Here is an 18210-nt window from a genome sequence, read left to right as displayed (position 1 = left end):
ACAGAAAAGAAGAGGTTAATAGCCCTCATTAACAGCAAACATTCACAAATACAGCTGCAAGGAACGGACTTTTGCTGGATATTGCTGTACCCATGAACTGGCTAGTCTGGGTCTCCCACTGGCCAACACAAGGGTTCCTGGTTATTCTGATACCAAGCGGACCAACCAATAGGCTCCATTTCACTAGCACAGAGTTGACAGACTATCCCCTGCTGCTAATCTGATGAGTAACTTCTGCAAAATCACCCTCCAAATCTATTAAAAAAATGTATCTGAGAGGTCAAATACTAATAATAAGGTATCTGACAAGAGCCAGCGGGGCTATTTGTGCTTGAGGGAGACTGAAGGCAATGGTTTTAAATAAAAGCTCTTGATAAATTTTTACTTTTCTGATTTATTTTTTCTTTCTATAAGCAGTAATCACATTGTACCTGGGCAAATGGTGTATAAGGTTTCATAGATTCTGCAAAGAAATAGATTTGTATTTGAAATTTCCTTTCCCATTAACATCTCTGTGAAAAAAGACTTCATTGACAATGCCATGTAACTTCAAACCACATTAAACATATATATATATGTATGTGTGTGTGTGTGTATATATATATATATATATATATATATAAAGCTGCCATAGTATAGGCCAAAAGAGTAATAAATTTTCTTTTCCTTTGCTCAGATTAACAGTGTTATTTTTGTACTTTGGCTTTTTAGGACATCTTAAGAACAGCTTTGCTCATCTGAGAAGTTTTTCCTTCATGGGTGTTCTTTATTTCTTTGGCATGCAAAGCTGGAATTGGTAGTCCTGTTCCCACATACAATCAATCATCTTCAACATGATCAAAAATCACCTTCAAGTGCTGTGGTCTGGCTAAAGTTGAGAACCAGAAATTTACAAAAACTCAATCCATATTTTTTAAATACTTTATATGGTAAAAATACAGCAAAAATAGTTTTTTGTTCACAGAGGAAAAAATATACTGCTATGGTCATGATTCTAAGGATGATTAGTCTCTGGCTCCTCAACAGTGCACTGTAGTGTAGACTGGCTTCACTCCTGGCTTCAGCTCAGCTTCAGTCATTGATCAGAGCTAAAATCATACTGTGGAGAGAAGAGATTCAAGTCATTTCTCTAAATATTTTCTCCAGAATGTTCCTATTGAGTCTGGTCTGTTCAGACTTGCATCTCCATGGTTCAACATGGAACACTAAGTTGCATGAGAGACCATCATCTATACCGAAAGAAAGAACACCTTTACTGGAGCCTCTAGATGTCATGAGAAATAATTTCACTTAAAAACAAACAAACAAACAAACATATTTTTTTCACTAATAACACACACATATAAATAAAGCATGCACACACCCAACATGTAGAAATAATGACATAAACTACATGGCAGTATCTGTTTGTTGAGATATATCAATTGCTAATTCAGAGACTTCTCCAGAGTAATGAGGAACAATGATGTCAGTCTGGAGATTAAGGTGCACCTGAATCACTTGCTATGCATCAGAGAGCTGAACAATGACTAGGGATGATAGAAGAAATGATGTCTTTGAGCTGTTGTACTGGAGAAGAGTACTGAACATACCATGCTAAGAGAACAAACAGATTCATCCTGGAGAGGGTTAAATCAGGCTGCTCCTTGGAGGCAAGGATACTGAGGCTTCATCTGACATACTTTGGACATGCTGCAAGGTGGGATCAATCTTTGGAGAAGGACATCATGCTTGGAAGGGTAGAGAGATAGTGCAGGAGAGGAAGACCCTTGATGAAATGGATTCACTCAGTGACTGGGGAAATGGAGATAGGTTGTCAGAGACAATAAGATTGGCACAGGACTGAGCAAGGTTTAGAGCTGTTGTACACAGGGTCGCTATAAGTTGCGATAAAATGGCACGTAACAACAACAAACCGCATGGCATGCTGTGCCCACAGAGAAATCCTCAGTGTCTTGTGACATGTCCAGAAACAACTCTAAGCCCCATTCAGCTCTCTTCCCAGCTTACATGTAGATCACATCACTGTTTATTTTCCTTAATTTCCTACTTCCATTTATAAAAACAGTCCAATTATAGTATAATTGTATAATAAAGGTGTAACACCATGGTCAAAAGTCATGGTCTGAGTCTGATAATCCCCCAATATTTTGAAAATAAATAACTAAACTGCATTTGTTTCTATTAAGTTGATAATATTTGCTTTAAGTGAAGTTTCCACATAATCAGAGTAAAAACTGAAGTTGGAAACATGTTTAAAAAAAATTGGCACAATATATTAACAAAAATAAGAAGTGGAGTGTTAGGCAAGCCACATAGTTGGCAAAAGGATTTTGAGTTTTTTACATGTTATTCCCCTAAATATATGGTAAGGGCGAGGAGGCATGGGGAATGGGATTTTAACCTAAAACCAGTGTTAGGCTAAAGTTGAGAAAAATAAGCTACAGCCAAAAACCCAAACAAAACTGTAATCATTTGCTGGAAGCACTGGTGGCAAAGTCCACCGTGTGACTCCTCACTGCATGGCTGCCATGCTGGGTGGTCCCAGAGCAGTGCAAGTTCAGGTCTGTGAGGTCCACCAACCTTTGGACTAACTGTTTCTATTCAGTTTTACTTCTTTTGCCTCTTCTTTGTTCCAAACACAAAGAAGCCAATAGTTGAACTTTATAAAGGCAGTTCAGTTCGCAAGCTTTTAAGTTACTGTAGTCAAAGCCGGACAGAGAGAGAACATGCTATGTCTTGATGTCCCTGAGGTCCTTGGATGATCAACTCATTCCCTTAGGGTATCTGGTTCTGAGTAGGAAGTTTACACTAACTGTATGCCTGCGGGTCTAAAATATATGTATTTACAGCACATGCTACAGAGTCGAGAAATAGCCGCAAGCCTGTAGGTGGTCTGAGGTGTAGTCCTCTCACCTGCCCATGTCTGTCTACGTATCCACTTGCAGGTTAATGTTTATTATCAATGATAATGCAGAATTGGCTGAGATAGTGTACCTCTAGGGACTGTATTTTTGTGCATCACTCCTTGTCTTCACTTTAATGATTCAGTGCTGATTATCCCTTATATACTGCTTTTCACCCAAATTAATGTGTCTAAATCTAGTTATGGAGTTCTGGTGGCCTAGTGGCAAGAAGCTGTGCTGCAATCCCAAAGGCACTTGGTTGGAGGCCACCAGCCACTCCATGGGAGAAGGATGGGCAATCTCCTCCCATGAGATTAACTGCCTCTGAAAACCCTCTGGGGGATCAGCTCTGGGTTGGTTCTGACTCAACAGTACACAACACCATATAGTTATTGACTTTTCCTTCCTTTCCCCTCCCCTCATTTTACTCAGCATGTCTTCCATATTCATCTATGTTATGTGGTATTCCATGACTTCTTCATTATTTCTTTAATGCTACACTGCACTCCACTGTGTGTATAAACTATAACCACTCATCCATTGGCAGGGCATGCATAATACCACCAATTGGAAACAATAGGAATCAAATGCCAAGGGAAAAGAGTTACAAGGTCATCTTCTCTCAACCCAATGCCCTGAGCTATCCAACTGATGCCCAAAGATGGGATTCAGGCTGTCAGCATTCAGGCTATCAATGAGGACACAGGATACTAGCCATCAGGCTGTCAATGAAATGTCAGAGAAGAAAAGGGAAAAGAGAGAAATAAAAAGTGATGGATACACTCACTGAGGAATGCAGGCACATTAACTACAGGGGTTGCTGATTTCTGTCTTGGTTGTAAAAAACCAAACCTTTAAGTTGCCTTTGGATTGATTCTGATTTCTCTGCTAGCTGGTCTTCAGCCCATCTTATGTATATCTTGAAACTCAACAACTGACAGCTAAGAAATTCTAGCTTATTTTTACATTCTAAGGTTTCAAGTCTACCAAGGAAAACACTACTCTCCAGTTCTACATTTATCTCTTAAAAGCGTGACTACATTTGCCATGCTCATTTCTTCAGTCCCAAGGTTCCCAATCAATGGAGGAAGCTCCCCCATCGTTCAATCTCCAACAGAGTAAAACCTAGATAGCTGACGTGAATGGAGCAGATAATAGTAAATTTAAAATATATATAGACCTAAAAAAGTAATAAAAATGAGAACAGGTTTGCTATCATAGTCTTAACATTAAATCTCTTTACTCATTATCTATTAACAGCAGGCACATTAGCACTGAGGTAATGAATGAAAACTGGAACTAATACCATTGTGCTTTTTCTGAGTATCTAAAATACAGGAAAGCAACTAAAATAAATAGTGACTAGGAAACCATCTAAACACTAATTTCAATCCACAGGATTGAAATCTATGCTGGTGAGTGATATTATCACAGTGAAAAAATTCTAGAAAGCCTGCTTCGTTAGGCATAGGATGAAATGATTCCTACTCCTACACTATTTTAGACAAGACAGTAATTTTTTTAATTGAGATTTTAATGAAAGTTTATAAAGAACTTGGATTTCCATTCACTCATTGTTACACATTTTTCTGCCTGCCCCCTTGCCTCCCTAGTTTGCTTTTTTCTTTGGAAAAAAAGTTCTTTCATTGTTATGCAGTCCCCCCAGCCCTGACAGTAATTTTTTTTTAAACTAATGCTACACAATTCCTGAGCTCTGGCCTAGTGGGTAAAAGGTTGTGCTGCCAACACAAAGCCAGACAATTCAGACCCACTAGCTGCTCTGTAGGAGAAAAAACGAGCAATCCCCTCCTTTGCAATTTCAGCCTCTGAAAACTCACTAGAGGGTCAGCTGTGAATTGGTTCTGATTTGAAGGCACATAACAACAGACAACTTCAAATTATTATAGACTTTCTGAGAGGTAGAATATTATTTATATTACGGTTTAATATAATTGTTTCATAATAGTCCTTATGCTTATGTGGCAGAAAAGACCAAGAGAAAAGTTAGGAGAGATCTCATTACGCTTTGATGCAAAAAAGTAAGCCTGATTTCTAGTCTCTTAAAGACTCAATCAAATTGCCCAGGCCAAAATCAAACCAGATGACATCAAGTCATTTCCGACTCCTGGTGACCCTCCAGGACTGAGCAAGGGTAATGTTCTGAGGCTATATGGTTCATAAGAGCAGCCAGCCACATATTTGCCCCCGGAGGTGCCTGGGTTCAAACCATCCATCTCTCAGTTAACAACCAAAGATTTAACAACTGTGCCACCAGTGCTCCTTATTATGACATCCTCTTCCTCGGATCTAATCTAGGGATCTCTGTTGGGTAAAGGAATTCATAAGGATGATGCAAAGAGACAGGCTGGTGCTTCAAGCACACTGCAGGAGAAAATGTAGCTGTCTGTTCCCTTAAGGCAACAACATTGTCCCACAGGGTCAGTAGGAGTCAAACAGTAAGGGGTGGTTTTGTGGTCTGAGGCTTGTTGGTGACAGGGCAAAGGAAAAAGTGGCATGTCTGTCTAAAATATAAAATATACATGTCTGTATAAAATATAATGTTTAAATACAATTTAAACATGCAAGTTTAAATTGTGTCTGCATCAGGCTTCCAGTACCTAATAATTGATCCTTCGTATTAATCTCTACTTCTATTATAATTCGTCATCTGCAGCAATGTTACCAGAGCAGATCATCCAGGATGCTAGAGAGCTGGCATTACACCCAAATGCCTGACTGCCATGAAAGAGAAGCCCAAACTGGCTACAAGTTGTAGAGACATTTGGCCAACATTCTGATGCCCTGGACACCCATGAATGGGAATGCCCTTGGGGGAGCAACCATTCATGCTTCTAACTGTAAAACCTTACAGCGACAATAGGAACACAAAGCCCATCTACAGTATGGTGGCAGCCTCAACAGCCAAGGTTAAGGTCATCCTTAAAAACACGTATGCAATCTACAAAGCCATGAGACATTCACAAAACCCTCCAACCAGCAATGCAACTGCCAAATCCTCTAATTCTACAGTACTAAATTTTCGCTCATCCATAAAGGCTTGACGTTCAGGAAACTCCACGTGGACATCAACGCACCTGTACAGATACATGAAGAAGCAAAGCAAGTGAAAACCAAGTTTGATCATTGCTTCCTTCATGTGTGACTTCAGCTGCCCTCGATTGTGTATTTCTGTCGGATCAAACACTCCCATGTTTCCACTTGGCACCATAATGAACCTGGGAAATTAAAGGATACACATTACAGAAAGAAGAAAATAATTAGCAAAAATAGTCAAAAAGAAATAAGAACTGATAACCATTAGAAATAAACCAACCACAGCAATATCAAATCCAGATGCATTTATGGACACAATGATGTGGTAATAATGCCATGGGTCCCCAGTGAACCTTCCTTGCAGTACTTATAAGACAAGTCATCTTTTATATACTTTTCTGCTCTCGCAAGCAGACAGTGTAACACATCAGGGAAGGATGCTTTATAGTTTTCCCCCCACCTTCCACAGTGAGCTATGTAAGAGTTTATATCTATAACCCTTTTCCCTTAGGTCAAAGCAGCCTCCAAAACCTTATCAAGTTTAGGAATATCTTGATCTAAAATGTTCTGCATCGATCTGATTTTCCTCTTATATGGGTCACACATAATTGTCGTCATTTCACGGGCAATTGGAAAAATGAGAGATTCCACGTTTGGTTCCAAACAAATGCTAAGTTAGCAGTTCTGCAAACTCCAAGGGAGCCTTGGCGGCCCAACAGGGAGTCGTGCTGCTGCTCCACAGGAGGCACTCTTGTCAGCTCAAATCCACCAGCAGCTCCTTGAGAGAAGGTGGGGCAATCTCCAGGGAGCTTTACAGCTTTACAGCTACACCACTGGGGTGTCCTGACCAAGAGTAATGAGAGAGGGAGGGAAGGACAGAGGGAGTATATTCCAAACAAAAACCAAGGCACAGCCCACAGGATCACCAGCGTTTTCTAGACTGAACAGAACAACTTAGATGATCTTGCTAAAGCTGCACGGTTGATAAACGACACCTACCTTAATAACAGCAATTCAGAAAATACAGACTAACAATAGCGAAAATAGACGCTAAAACAAAACTCCACCTCAGGTAAAAAAGGCCAAAGAGCAAGTGTAATGTTCTGTAACTCTTAGAAAAGCACAGATTAAATGCAAAATATTATAAAGTAACTACAGCACATAAGACCCAAAGATTATCTCATGGTAGAGGCATTACTTACCCCAAGTAAGAGAAGAGAAATGAAGTTTAAATCACAGAGGATGCGGGGCACAGCTGGCCTGAGCCTATCTAGCCCGGACCACTTGGCACAATCCAAAACCAACTTTTTAAAAAATAATCTTGAAGACAGATATGCTGAAGTTTACTGAATTCTTCAGAAAGCATTTCAATCCATAAGATCAATGTGGTGTTGTACACACCTGACAATCTTTTCCTTCCCTTTTTCAAATAAGGAAATTTGGTTCCTCCAAGAGGATCAATAAGGAGTCTGTGGCACAGTGGGCTACACACCAAATTGTGAACTGAAAGGTCAGTGTTGTGAACCCACTAGCCTCTCCATGGGAGGAAGACGAAGCGGTCTTCTGTAGTTTTATGGTCTTTGAAATCCCAAGGGGCAGCTCTTCTCTCCAGCTGCCAGGAACCCTGTTCCTCCTGACCGTAGTGAGCTAGGGTTAGATGGTAACATACATGTCTGACCATAAACGCCCTGGCTGTGCATGGGCATGGGCGCTCTTGCAGCAGGTACGACACACACTCAGGCCTCCTGCTTTCACACTTGCTCCCCAGCTTCCAGCCAGGTCCTGGTTCCCCTCAGCACATACTCAGCTTCATAACTTCTGAGTTCCACAAATCTTCACTTTTCTCCATGATCCCTCCATAGTCCATCTGTGGCTGAAGTGAAGTTTCAGAGAGCCTTACTATACTCTCTACTATCCACCTAAATTGTCACCACCTCCTTAGTGGACCAGAAAATCCTTCCCTTAAAAACTTCTGATTTCGCTCAGCTTTATCTTTCATAGCCAATTCATTAAATTTTTGTCAGTTCTTCCTTGTATTATCACTTCTGTAGCTTTATCTTTTCAATTCCCATTATCTCCAGAGTCTCCTAACCAACTTCCCCAACTCGTAGCTTATCCAACCTATAGAGTGCTTCCAGAAAAACATTCCCAAAGCAGAATTGTATGTTAACTGCTCAAAAACATAAAAACAAAATATATAATGCTTGATGGCACCATTAGTCCACCAGCAAGGAAAATACATGCTGAGATCACAATATTCTACTTCATATTCACTAAACCAAGAGTTTAACTAAACATGGCCCAAGTGGAGACTCCCTGTGCATTAGACATAACTGAGCTCTGCCAAGATTTCAAAGCCGTGATCTTTAAAATATGCTGCAAGGCCTCTCCTCTATGGTAACTAAGCAGTTAACTGTTGACATCACTCAAGGGCAATTCAAATACATCAATTGTCTTTCATTTTCCTTGTCTAACTTTTACAGGATGGGATGAAAAGGTATGGCATATAATCAATCATCAAAGTGATATTTTTACTTTTTCCAGAACTTTGGAAGTTTTTGCAATAGATTTGCCCATTGAAATGAATCATTTGATTTCTTGACTACTTCTTCCATGGATATTAACTGCTAATCCAAATAAAAAGTGTTAACAACCTTAATTTTTTTCCCATCCACTTAACATAATGCTGTATACAGACAGTGGTCTATTCACGACCATTGTCATTCTCTTCCCACTGGTATAATCCAAATTAAAAGCTGGAGTCCCTGATGTTCGTTGTTAATTGTTTCAGATCTTCTTCACTTTAAGCAGGGAAGACTGCGTAGCTGCACAGGGAAGCTTACCGATAAGGACTCTTCTTCCAACTCTAAGGCCACACCTTCACATTCCAGACTCATGGAGCATTTGCTCAGTATAAAGATCAAGTGATCTGAAAGAACACAACCTGCTCCTACATACTTGCCCATTTTAATCCAAATTTAATCCATGTGTATCCCCTCATTCTATGTGAACAACTGTCCTGTGACCCATGTAAAAGTACTACATGAGCACAACTTTGTGGACTGGAATTCTTAGTCTTCATAATGTAAAAGAACTCTTGAGAAGGGTTTAAAGCTCAATGCTCGAGTCTCACCATGTTTAGAAAGCATTCCTCCAGAGGCACTCACTCCTTCATCACTATGACCATCCAATTTGCTTTCCTGTCTTTCTTGCCTCTTTCATTCTTCTCTACATTCTCTTAGTCCAACTGTTCTCTTTGCCCCTAAGTTTTACTTATTTTTTTGTGTGTGCTGCAAATTGTCAACTGCCCTTATATAAAAAGAGGACAAGAACGTATGCTGAATTAGTGAAGCATCTGCTGTCATTTATTTTATTATGGCTACACACTTTACTCAAGAAGTATATTAAAGCGACCAGCACACAAACCTATGCTGACAGAAAGCAATAAACAAGCAGAACTCATCATTGGTGAGCTGACACTTATTCCCAAAGCAGAATGAAGCCGTCCCCCAGGGCCCGGCTGCAGTGTTCTGGAAGAAGGCTGCTGCGTCTCTCGCAGGGAAATGCATATTGCAGCTCCGTACTGCTGTCTTTCTGTTAGCAGCTGAGGACTTCACCACTGTACTACTTGTTGCTGTGTGCCCTTGAGTCAGAACTGATCCATAGCTGACCCTCCAGCTGGTTTTCAGAGGCAATTAATTACATGGGAGGAGACTGTCCATCCATCTCTAACGAAGCAGTTGGCGGATTCAAACTGTGTGCCTTCAGGATTGCAGCATAGCTTTTTAGGACTTCAAAATAAGTAACTATACTCACCGATATATATTCCATGTAGCAACAGGCATGTTAAGAAGAAAGAGGAACCAGTGCAATGAAGCGAGCATTAATACAGTGACAATGGTGTGGCCGATCAACTCCGGAATGACCCACTGCAAGGGAAGAACATATTACTGCATCACTCTTACTGTGTCCTGCTTGACTATATGTTATTTGACACTAAATCAAGAAAACCGAGAAAGAATTTACAAGCTACTACTTCAAGATTCCTTTTAGAGTCAGATGCCTCAGATTTGTACACTACTTTCTGCAGGCAAATAAATCCATGTACCACTAAAAGCACTTGGGTTTCTATTATATTTTATCTCAAGTAAAGGTTTCAATTCACTAAGCAGGTTCTGAATGACAACTAGTGGGAGGAAAACAAAAGTACTATTTCTTTTCTATTCCAGTTAAAAGCCTCCTACTCTAATTTGGTTGTGATGGTTGATATCCACATATACCCTCGCTTTCAGAGAGAATGATCAACTTTAAACATTTCCAAAATCCTTAAGAGGAAAGTCATCTCACATTCTGAAAAGCTTGTTGCAGCAACACCTCCTGACCTTGTAGCACTCCATTCTCTCAACTATACTCCTTGTTTATTACGACATTTGCTATTGCTACAGGATTCCCCCACCATGGAGTCACTTTTCTTCACATGGAAACCAACAGCTAACAGAAGTGTGAAGGATTCTTTTTTGGCACTAATGATCCAAGAGAAAATACCTACCAAAAAACTCTTGCCATTTCAGTCATCCCACCAAAGTGCAGGTAGATAGCAATTAACCTAGAGTGGAGTTCACCAATGAGAGATACATGTATCTCACACGATATACAGAAAATTTAGAATTCTTCTAAATCAAAGATGAGAACTATAGTTTACTAACTAGACAGTTTAGCTCTCTCACACCAGTGAAATTTAAGTGAAGAGAGAGTCTTCACTTATAGGTCATGTCAAAATCACTTCTCAGTATCTCTCAGTTATATGAAAGGTATCATCAGTTCTGTTTGCTTGTTTCACAAAGTGAATCAGACCAATGATTTTTCAAGACATTGTTTCTGACTAGACTACAGATAAAACTTCCTCAGAACAGAATAGACCAACTAAACCCATTTCACAGTAAGCCACACAGAGGTCTTTCCCATTTAACAAAAGACAGACAGACTGGGCTTTTTTTTACCATGAGCATGGAGTAGGGGTTTGGACAGTTACCCTCATGATGAACATCCACCAAGCCCGAGTAATGCTGCCAAGGAGGCAAGGAAGAGGCAAAGTAAAGAAACAAAACTTCTAAATCATGAATCCCAATATGAAAAGAAATCATAGTCTGATTTAAATAAAATAAAAATAATTCCTTTATTTCTTATCCTTAATGTAAATTCGAAACTATTATTTCAATGAGCATTCTGGTGAATAAGGGTCATTAGTAGTTTAAATCAAATATACATCAAGTTGAGTAGTTAATAATCTTCATACAGAAGATGAAGAGCTGATTTCCAACACCATAAAATGAACAAAGAAATGTCTTACCTTGTTTAATTTTGAGCAACATGATCTAGCATTAATGTAATCACATTCTAAATCAGACAGTGTTATTATCTGAGGACCAAGATAAGGAATTACTAGTTTTGGAGCTCTGGTGACCTAGTGGCAACATGCTGTGCTGCAATCCTGAAGGCACGCAGTTCAAATCCACCAGATGCTCCGCTAGAGAATGAGGGGCAATCTCCTCTTGTGCCAGTTGGATCTGATTCAAGGGTACACAGTAAGAAAGGGAGGTGGTGGGGGGAAGAGGAATTAATAGTTTTATAGCAACAAAGTAATTTTTTACATTTCTAAATTAATTAGGGACAATCTTATATTTACTTAGAGTTGGCTCAATTTTCTCATTTATGTTCCTCTCAAAAAATTATTTTTACAAAGCAATCCTTGCATTGTGCTCTATCCCAATACAGCCCATAAAAGGAACAGAGAATCAGTCCATCTGAATTCCTCAAATGTATACCAATAGTGATAGAAACAGGCAACACCTATAATAAGATTTTCAGTGTTAAAAGTATAAATTCTTAAAAAAAAAGTCTAAATTCTCATAGAGGGAGCACACACATCATGCCTTGCTTCAGGAGAGTCATATAAATGTTCACACAGAATCTCATTCCGGACAATCTGGGCACCCTGAGTTCTGGGGGATGTTACTGAGAGCAAGTTCAGCCAGGAGGAAGGGTGAAAGGAGGAGTGAGGACTGGCAATCAGTCCCATAAACCAGGCAGCCAAGAGCTCAGGGTCCACAAACAGGAATATAGTGTCACCATCATTCAGGGATCTGCCATGGAGTACCGAAGACCTCTTCTGCCCACTTTGGGCAGACATTACCGAAACAAACTTTTATCTAAACAGGCAGGACGAAAGTGGGCCCTGCCAGGAATGGCAGTTTCCCCCAAAACTGTGGCAAGCAAGTCAACACCATCTAAGCTCAAAAAAGCCATCATGAATGACCTACTGGAAAAGGCAAGGCATGTGTCGAGGATGGAAACTGGTATATGCTGATTCCCATAGAAAGAGCAGCACTCTTAACACAAAAACCATAGCCACAGACATCAGTGTGTTAGTACAGTAAGCCCCAAATCAGTGATTTGTGGGGACACAGGAAGATACTGACTGGCTTTGCAAGGATCAAAAGGTCCAGGCCACAAGCACTTTTGGGAGTAGACTCCTAGGTCCCTTCCCTGATGACTCACCCTAAGGGTGATGCCAGCCAGACCTTAAGCTATACCCCTCTGGCTACATCTAAAAGGCATTGTAGCACAGTTATTTACTTAGAAGCTGACAGATCCTGAAGCACAGAGAGCCCCTGATAAAAAGAGAGTCAGAGACAAAGAATTTAAAAGCAAAAGCTCAAAGGCTTCTTCCATAAGGGGCTAGAGGCAAAGGCAAAAAAACTCCTAACTTCACCAATGGTCTGGCTCCAGCACCATCCTCACTGTGGGCCTCACAGCAAGCCCGGCTAGGACACCCATGCACTCCATTACAGCAAAGGTCAGCATGTACACCAACTGATGAGCATCAGAGTGCAATCACCACCAACCACCATCCTTAAACAACAGCACTGCACAAACAGTGAATTGATAACTACACAGACACACCAGTTGTTGCCACACACATGCCAAAAGAAGGAGGAGGGGAACCTACAACTTTACCACAATGTCCCAGAAGTAGCAGACAGCATCAAACTCCACCAAAAAAACTCAAAATAAGTCATCACAACAAGGAGACTAGATCACAGAAACAGCGAATATTCCTGAGGCGGGAAGTCTAATGGGATACTCCAACGTAGAATTCAGAGTGATGGTGCACAAGAAATGACAAAAGATGGAAGAAAGAATCATTGCAAGACAAAATGGATACAACCAACAAGAGACTGGAAGCTATACAAAACCATGAAATTATAACTCAGAATAGTAAGACCAATATTATAGAAGCTACAGACATGAGAGAGGGACAAATGACTAGAACTGGAGAAACAAAACACAGAATCAATGAGACAGAAACAAGGAAAAAAAGCAGAACAAAAAGGAAGGAAAACACCCATCAACAAACAAATGGACAGAGAAGCTGTGGTATATTCACACAATGGAATACTATGCTGCATTGAAAAGCAAGGAACTCATGCAATATTATTCAAAATGGGTGACTCTGGAGGACATTATGTTGAGTGAAGTATCTCAGTCACAAAAGGACAAATACTGCATGGTGCCACTGTTGTAAAAAAGAACTGACATCAGGGTTGGGGGGAGACTGAGAAAGATGGGTTCAATAATGTATACTGCATTGAAACAGATGAGGGAGAAAACTGTTTAAAAGGGATATGTGGTTAGGTATTTTTGTCACAACATGAGTCCAGAGCGAAGGTTGCATAGTGGAGTGGACCTGGGGGGAGGGATTATAAAACAATGAAAGAATTTTTCTTTTACTTTTCCAAGAGGGTAGTGTACTAGGGAGGAGGGTTGGGAGAGGAGAAAAGTGCAACAATGAATGAATGGAAATCCAAAGTCTTTGTAAATGTTCATTGAAATTAATAATAAATTTTAAAAAAGAAGGAAAACGAAGAAACCATATGAATTTGTGAGATGTCATCAAGAAAAATAACATGAGGGAGTGGAATTTCAGAATAGGAAGAAGCAAAAAGAAATAAACATAAAGCACTGAGAACCCTGTAGAAGAGGTACCTAAAGAAAACTTTTGGTGGGGGGGAGGGCTGGGCGGGGAGAGAAGTGCAGTAATGAATGAATGGAAACCCAAAATCTCTGTAAATGTTCATTAAAATTATTAAAAAATATATTAAAATAATTTTTTTAAAAAGAAAACTTTCCAGGTATCATAAAAAATAAATAAATAAACATTTGAGCAGCTGAGCAAACTCCAAACACAGTAAAACCACAAAAGAAAAAACTTAAGACATAACATAGCCAAATTTCCCAAAATCAAACACAAGGATATTATTGGTGCTCAGTGCTGCCAAGTCGGAAACCATCCATCACGGAACTCCAGTGAGTTTTCAGAGGCTTTCACTCACTCAAATGGAAAGTTCTACTGTAGAGCTGGTGAATTTGAACATGCTGGCAGTGCAGTTCCTTACCACTAGGTCACCAGAGTTCCTTAAACACAGGATTGCTATTGTTGTTGAATGCCATCGAGCTGGAATTGACCATAACTGACCGTCTAGTGGGTATCTGAAGGCAGTAAATTGCTTAAGAGAAAGTGCTCATCCTTCTCATGTAGAGCAGCTGGTGCATTCAAGCCATGTGCCTTCGGGATTGCAGAATAGAATACTTTAGGCAGCTCAAGAAAAATGAAGCATTACATACAAACAAGTAAGATTAAGCTCTATTCTCAGAAGCACAAGAATAAGAAGATAGTGGAATGACAGATACAAACTTCTAAAACAACTGCCAACTGAGAACTCTGCACCAGCGAAACTGTCCAACAATATAAAGGAGAAATCAGGTCATTCTCAGAAAAGAACTAAAAGAATTCATGAAACAAAATAAGCCTCACACAGACACAGACACACACACACACACACACACACACACACACAACCAGCACAGAAAAGGAATGAACTAAAGTAACTGGCAACAACAAAAAAAGAACTCAACAAAATTGCATCAATAAAGCCTTACCTATCAACGATCACACTGAATGTCAATACCATTAGTGCATCAAGTAAGAAAAAGAGTAGCAGAAGTTTTAAAACCTCACTGATATGCTCTCTACAAGAGACATATCAAAGAAATGAGGTAGACTGAAAACCAAAGAGTAGGAAAAAATATACGAAGCAAACAGCAACCAAAAGAAAGCATGGGTACAATACTAAGCTCTGATAAAATGGATTCGGATTTCAGGGTGAATACCAGCATAAGATACAAGGAAGGAAATTATAGGATATTTAAAGGCATACATGAAAAGAGGTTTGTTGCTGTTATGTGCTATCTAAACCCTTACTTCCTAGGAGCACTGTGGCCACACTTCCTCTAAGACTTATCTGTTTGTTCTTTTTTTTTTTTTTATTATTTTTGTGTGCGTGTACCGTCAAATCAGATCTGACTGGTACAGGAGGAGATTGTCCCTCCTTCCCTGGCAGAGCATATGGTGGATTCAAACCGTGGGCCTCTGGGATTGTAGTTGCAGCTCCTTGCCACTAGGCCACCACTGTTTGTTCTTTTGACAGTTCACAGATATTCAAACTCTTCTCCAACACCACAACTCAAAGGCATCAATTCTTCTTCTGTCAACCTAATTGACTGTCCACCTCTGACATGGATAGCTAGTGATGGAAAAAAATCATGGCTTGAATCAGTCAAAACTTAGTTTTCAAACTGACATCATTGCTCCTCAGTACTTTGAGAGGTTCCTGACAACAGATTGTCTGACCGCAACATGTCTTGCTTTCTTAACTGCTCATGCCAAAGGTGTTGACAGTGAAAACCAGAAAAATGAAATCATTGACAATTTCAACCTTTTCTCCACCTCTCATGATGTTGCTTAATGGCTAGGTAGAGAGGATTTTTGTCAGAGTAAGGGGACATAACCATAATAACATCTAGTCACCAAATTACAGAGCTACACAACACACACACACACACACACACGAACCCATTTTAATAGACCTGAAGAAACAAACTATACTACAATAGTAATAGGAGACTTCAACACACCATTCTCACTGAAAGATAGGACAACTGGATAGAATCGTAAAAAGATACAGTACTTCACCAAAGAAGACATTCTGATGGCAAACCCATGAAAAAATGTTCAAAATTCCTAGCTCTAAGAAAGATACAAATCAAAACAATTATGAGATAGCATCTCACCCGAGTAAGAATAGCAAAATTTAACAGAGCAGCAAACAACAAATGTTGGCGAAGTTGGGGAGAAACTGGAACCCTTATTCACTGTTGGTGAGAGTATAAAATGGTGCAACCACTATGGAAGGCAGAGAATTTGCAAAAAGAAATATCATTTGACCCAGCAATTCCACTGCTAGGAAGATACCCTAAAGAAACCAGAACTACCACCCAAGCAGATATATGAACACCCATGTTTACTACAGCCATCATTCACAATAGCAAAGAGTTGGAAACAAATCAAATGCCCATCAACAAACGAATGGATAAAGAAGCTGTGGTAATTCATACAATAGAATATTATGCAGCACTGAAAAACAAAGGACTGATGAAATATTAGACAAAATGGGTGACCCTGGAGGACATTATGCTGAGTGAAAAATTTCAGTCACAAAAAGACAAATACTACATAATGTCACTGTTATAAAACAGGACTGACATGGGGGATGGGTGAAACTAAGAAAAGAGGGGATAAATAATGTATACAGCACTGAAACAGATGAGGAGAGAACTGTATAAAAGGAATATATGATTAGGTATTATTGGCATGACAAGAGTCTAGAATAAGAGCTGCATTATAAAGTGAGGGGGAGGGAGGTTGACTATATAACAATAAAAGAATTTTTTTTCCAAAGAAAAAAGTGAACTAGGGGGGGAGTGGAGGCTGGAGGAAAATGTGCAACAATGAATGAATGGAAATCTAAGTTCTTTATAAACTTTCATTATTTCATTACAATCTCAATTTTAAAAGAATAAAATATTTTTTTAAAAAATTAGATGCAGAAATAAACTATACAATCAACCATCTAGATTGCATAGACATCTATTCTACCCAATATACATTTTTCTCCAGAGCACACAGAACATTCTCCAGAGTTGGCCATACTAGCAGTACAAAGCTAGACACTATAAATTCAAAATCACTGAAATACTACAAGTATCTTTTCAGGTCAGAATGCTACAAAGTTAGAAATTACCAAGAGGATAAAGGAGAGGGAAAATCCACATGGAAACTAAATAACACCTTATTTGATCACTATTGTGTTACATAATAAATGGGGGGAAAAATTCTTGAAACAAAAAATTCTCACAAAATAACCACAACAGTAAGCAATCCCCAAAACTACTAGGGGGAAAAAACCCAAAACACAAAACAAAACAATTACAAAGGGCAGAAATAAATGGAGTAGAAAACAAAAATAATTGAAATCATCAACAAAATCCAGAATTGGCTCTTAAAAAGCTCAATAAAATTAATAAACACACCTAACAAAGGAAAGGAGAGAAAATGGACAACACAACAGAACCAACCAAACTTTTTAAAGTCACACTCCACAAACTAGAGAAAATGGACAAGATCTTGGACACGCACACGTTAACCAAACGGTCACAAAGGTAAGTAGAACACTTACAGAGACCATCTCAAAAGAAGAAATTGAGCAGGTCATTAAAAACTCTCAACATAAGAGCCCCACCCAGACAGCAGCACCAGAGAATTCTACCAAACATTCAGAGAAAAATTGTCACCAAGTCAAATACAGAAAAAGAAGAAATACAACCCAAGCCAATCTATAAAACAAAGATAAACCTGGTACCAAAATTAGATAAAGACATTACCAAAAATAGAAAACTACAGACCAATGGCCCTCATAAATATAGATGTAAAAATTAAAGAAATCCAAGTCAAGAGAATCCAACAATACAACAAAAGAATAATGTATCATGATCAAGTGGAGTTCATGACAGGCATGCAAGGAGGGTTCAAGATTAGGAAAAACACTGCACATCCAAAAACTTCTCCAATAGGTTAAAAAGGGAAGAAACTTCAGCACCTATTTCACAAATCACTGGGTACTGTATTCATTGTTGATTCACAGGCTTTACTCACCAAGATTGGGGTTTATTAGGGAAATAAGTTAAAGAGTGAGAACTGCAAAGACGATCTCATAATGCAAGTAGAGATTTAGTCTAGCAGTCTCAAACCAAATTAACAGGAAAACACAATTCCTCAATTAGTAAAAGTCCT

At 39.3% G+C, this 18210-nt stretch overlaps 1 protein-coding gene across 2 annotated transcripts in view; it reads right to left on the bottom strand.

Moving 5' to 3' along the window:
• Positions 1–905: 905 nt before the first annotated feature.
• CNIH4 (cornichon family AMPA receptor auxiliary protein 4) overlaps positions 906–18210 on the bottom strand; it is a 29937-nt gene continuing 12632 nt past the window's right edge. The window contains exons 2-5 of one of the 2 annotated variants that reach the window (XM_006898045.1): positions 11311–11379; positions 9777–9889; positions 6002–6142; positions 906–1099 (exon numbers count right to left, since the gene is read on the bottom strand). In XM_006898045.1, the coding sequence (XP_006898107.1) occupies positions 1072–1099; positions 6002–6142; positions 9777–9889; positions 11311–11379 (351 nt within the window). In that variant the 3' untranslated portion in view covers positions 906–1071. The remainder of the gene's footprint in view (positions 1100–6001; positions 6143–9776; positions 9890–11310; positions 11380–18210) is intronic. The other variant, XM_006898046.1, reaches the window with a different exon arrangement.

Source organism: Elephantulus edwardii, unplaced genomic scaffold (genome assembly GCF_000299155.1).
Source record: "Elephantulus edwardii isolate Elephantulus edwardi_28Jun2011 unplaced genomic scaffold, EleEdw1.0 scaffold00218, whole genome shotgun sequence".
NCBI classification, from domain to species: domain Eukaryota; kingdom Metazoa; phylum Chordata; class Mammalia; order Macroscelidea; family Macroscelididae; genus Elephantulus; species Elephantulus edwardii.
This window is presented reverse-complemented; position numbering and strand designations above follow the sequence as displayed.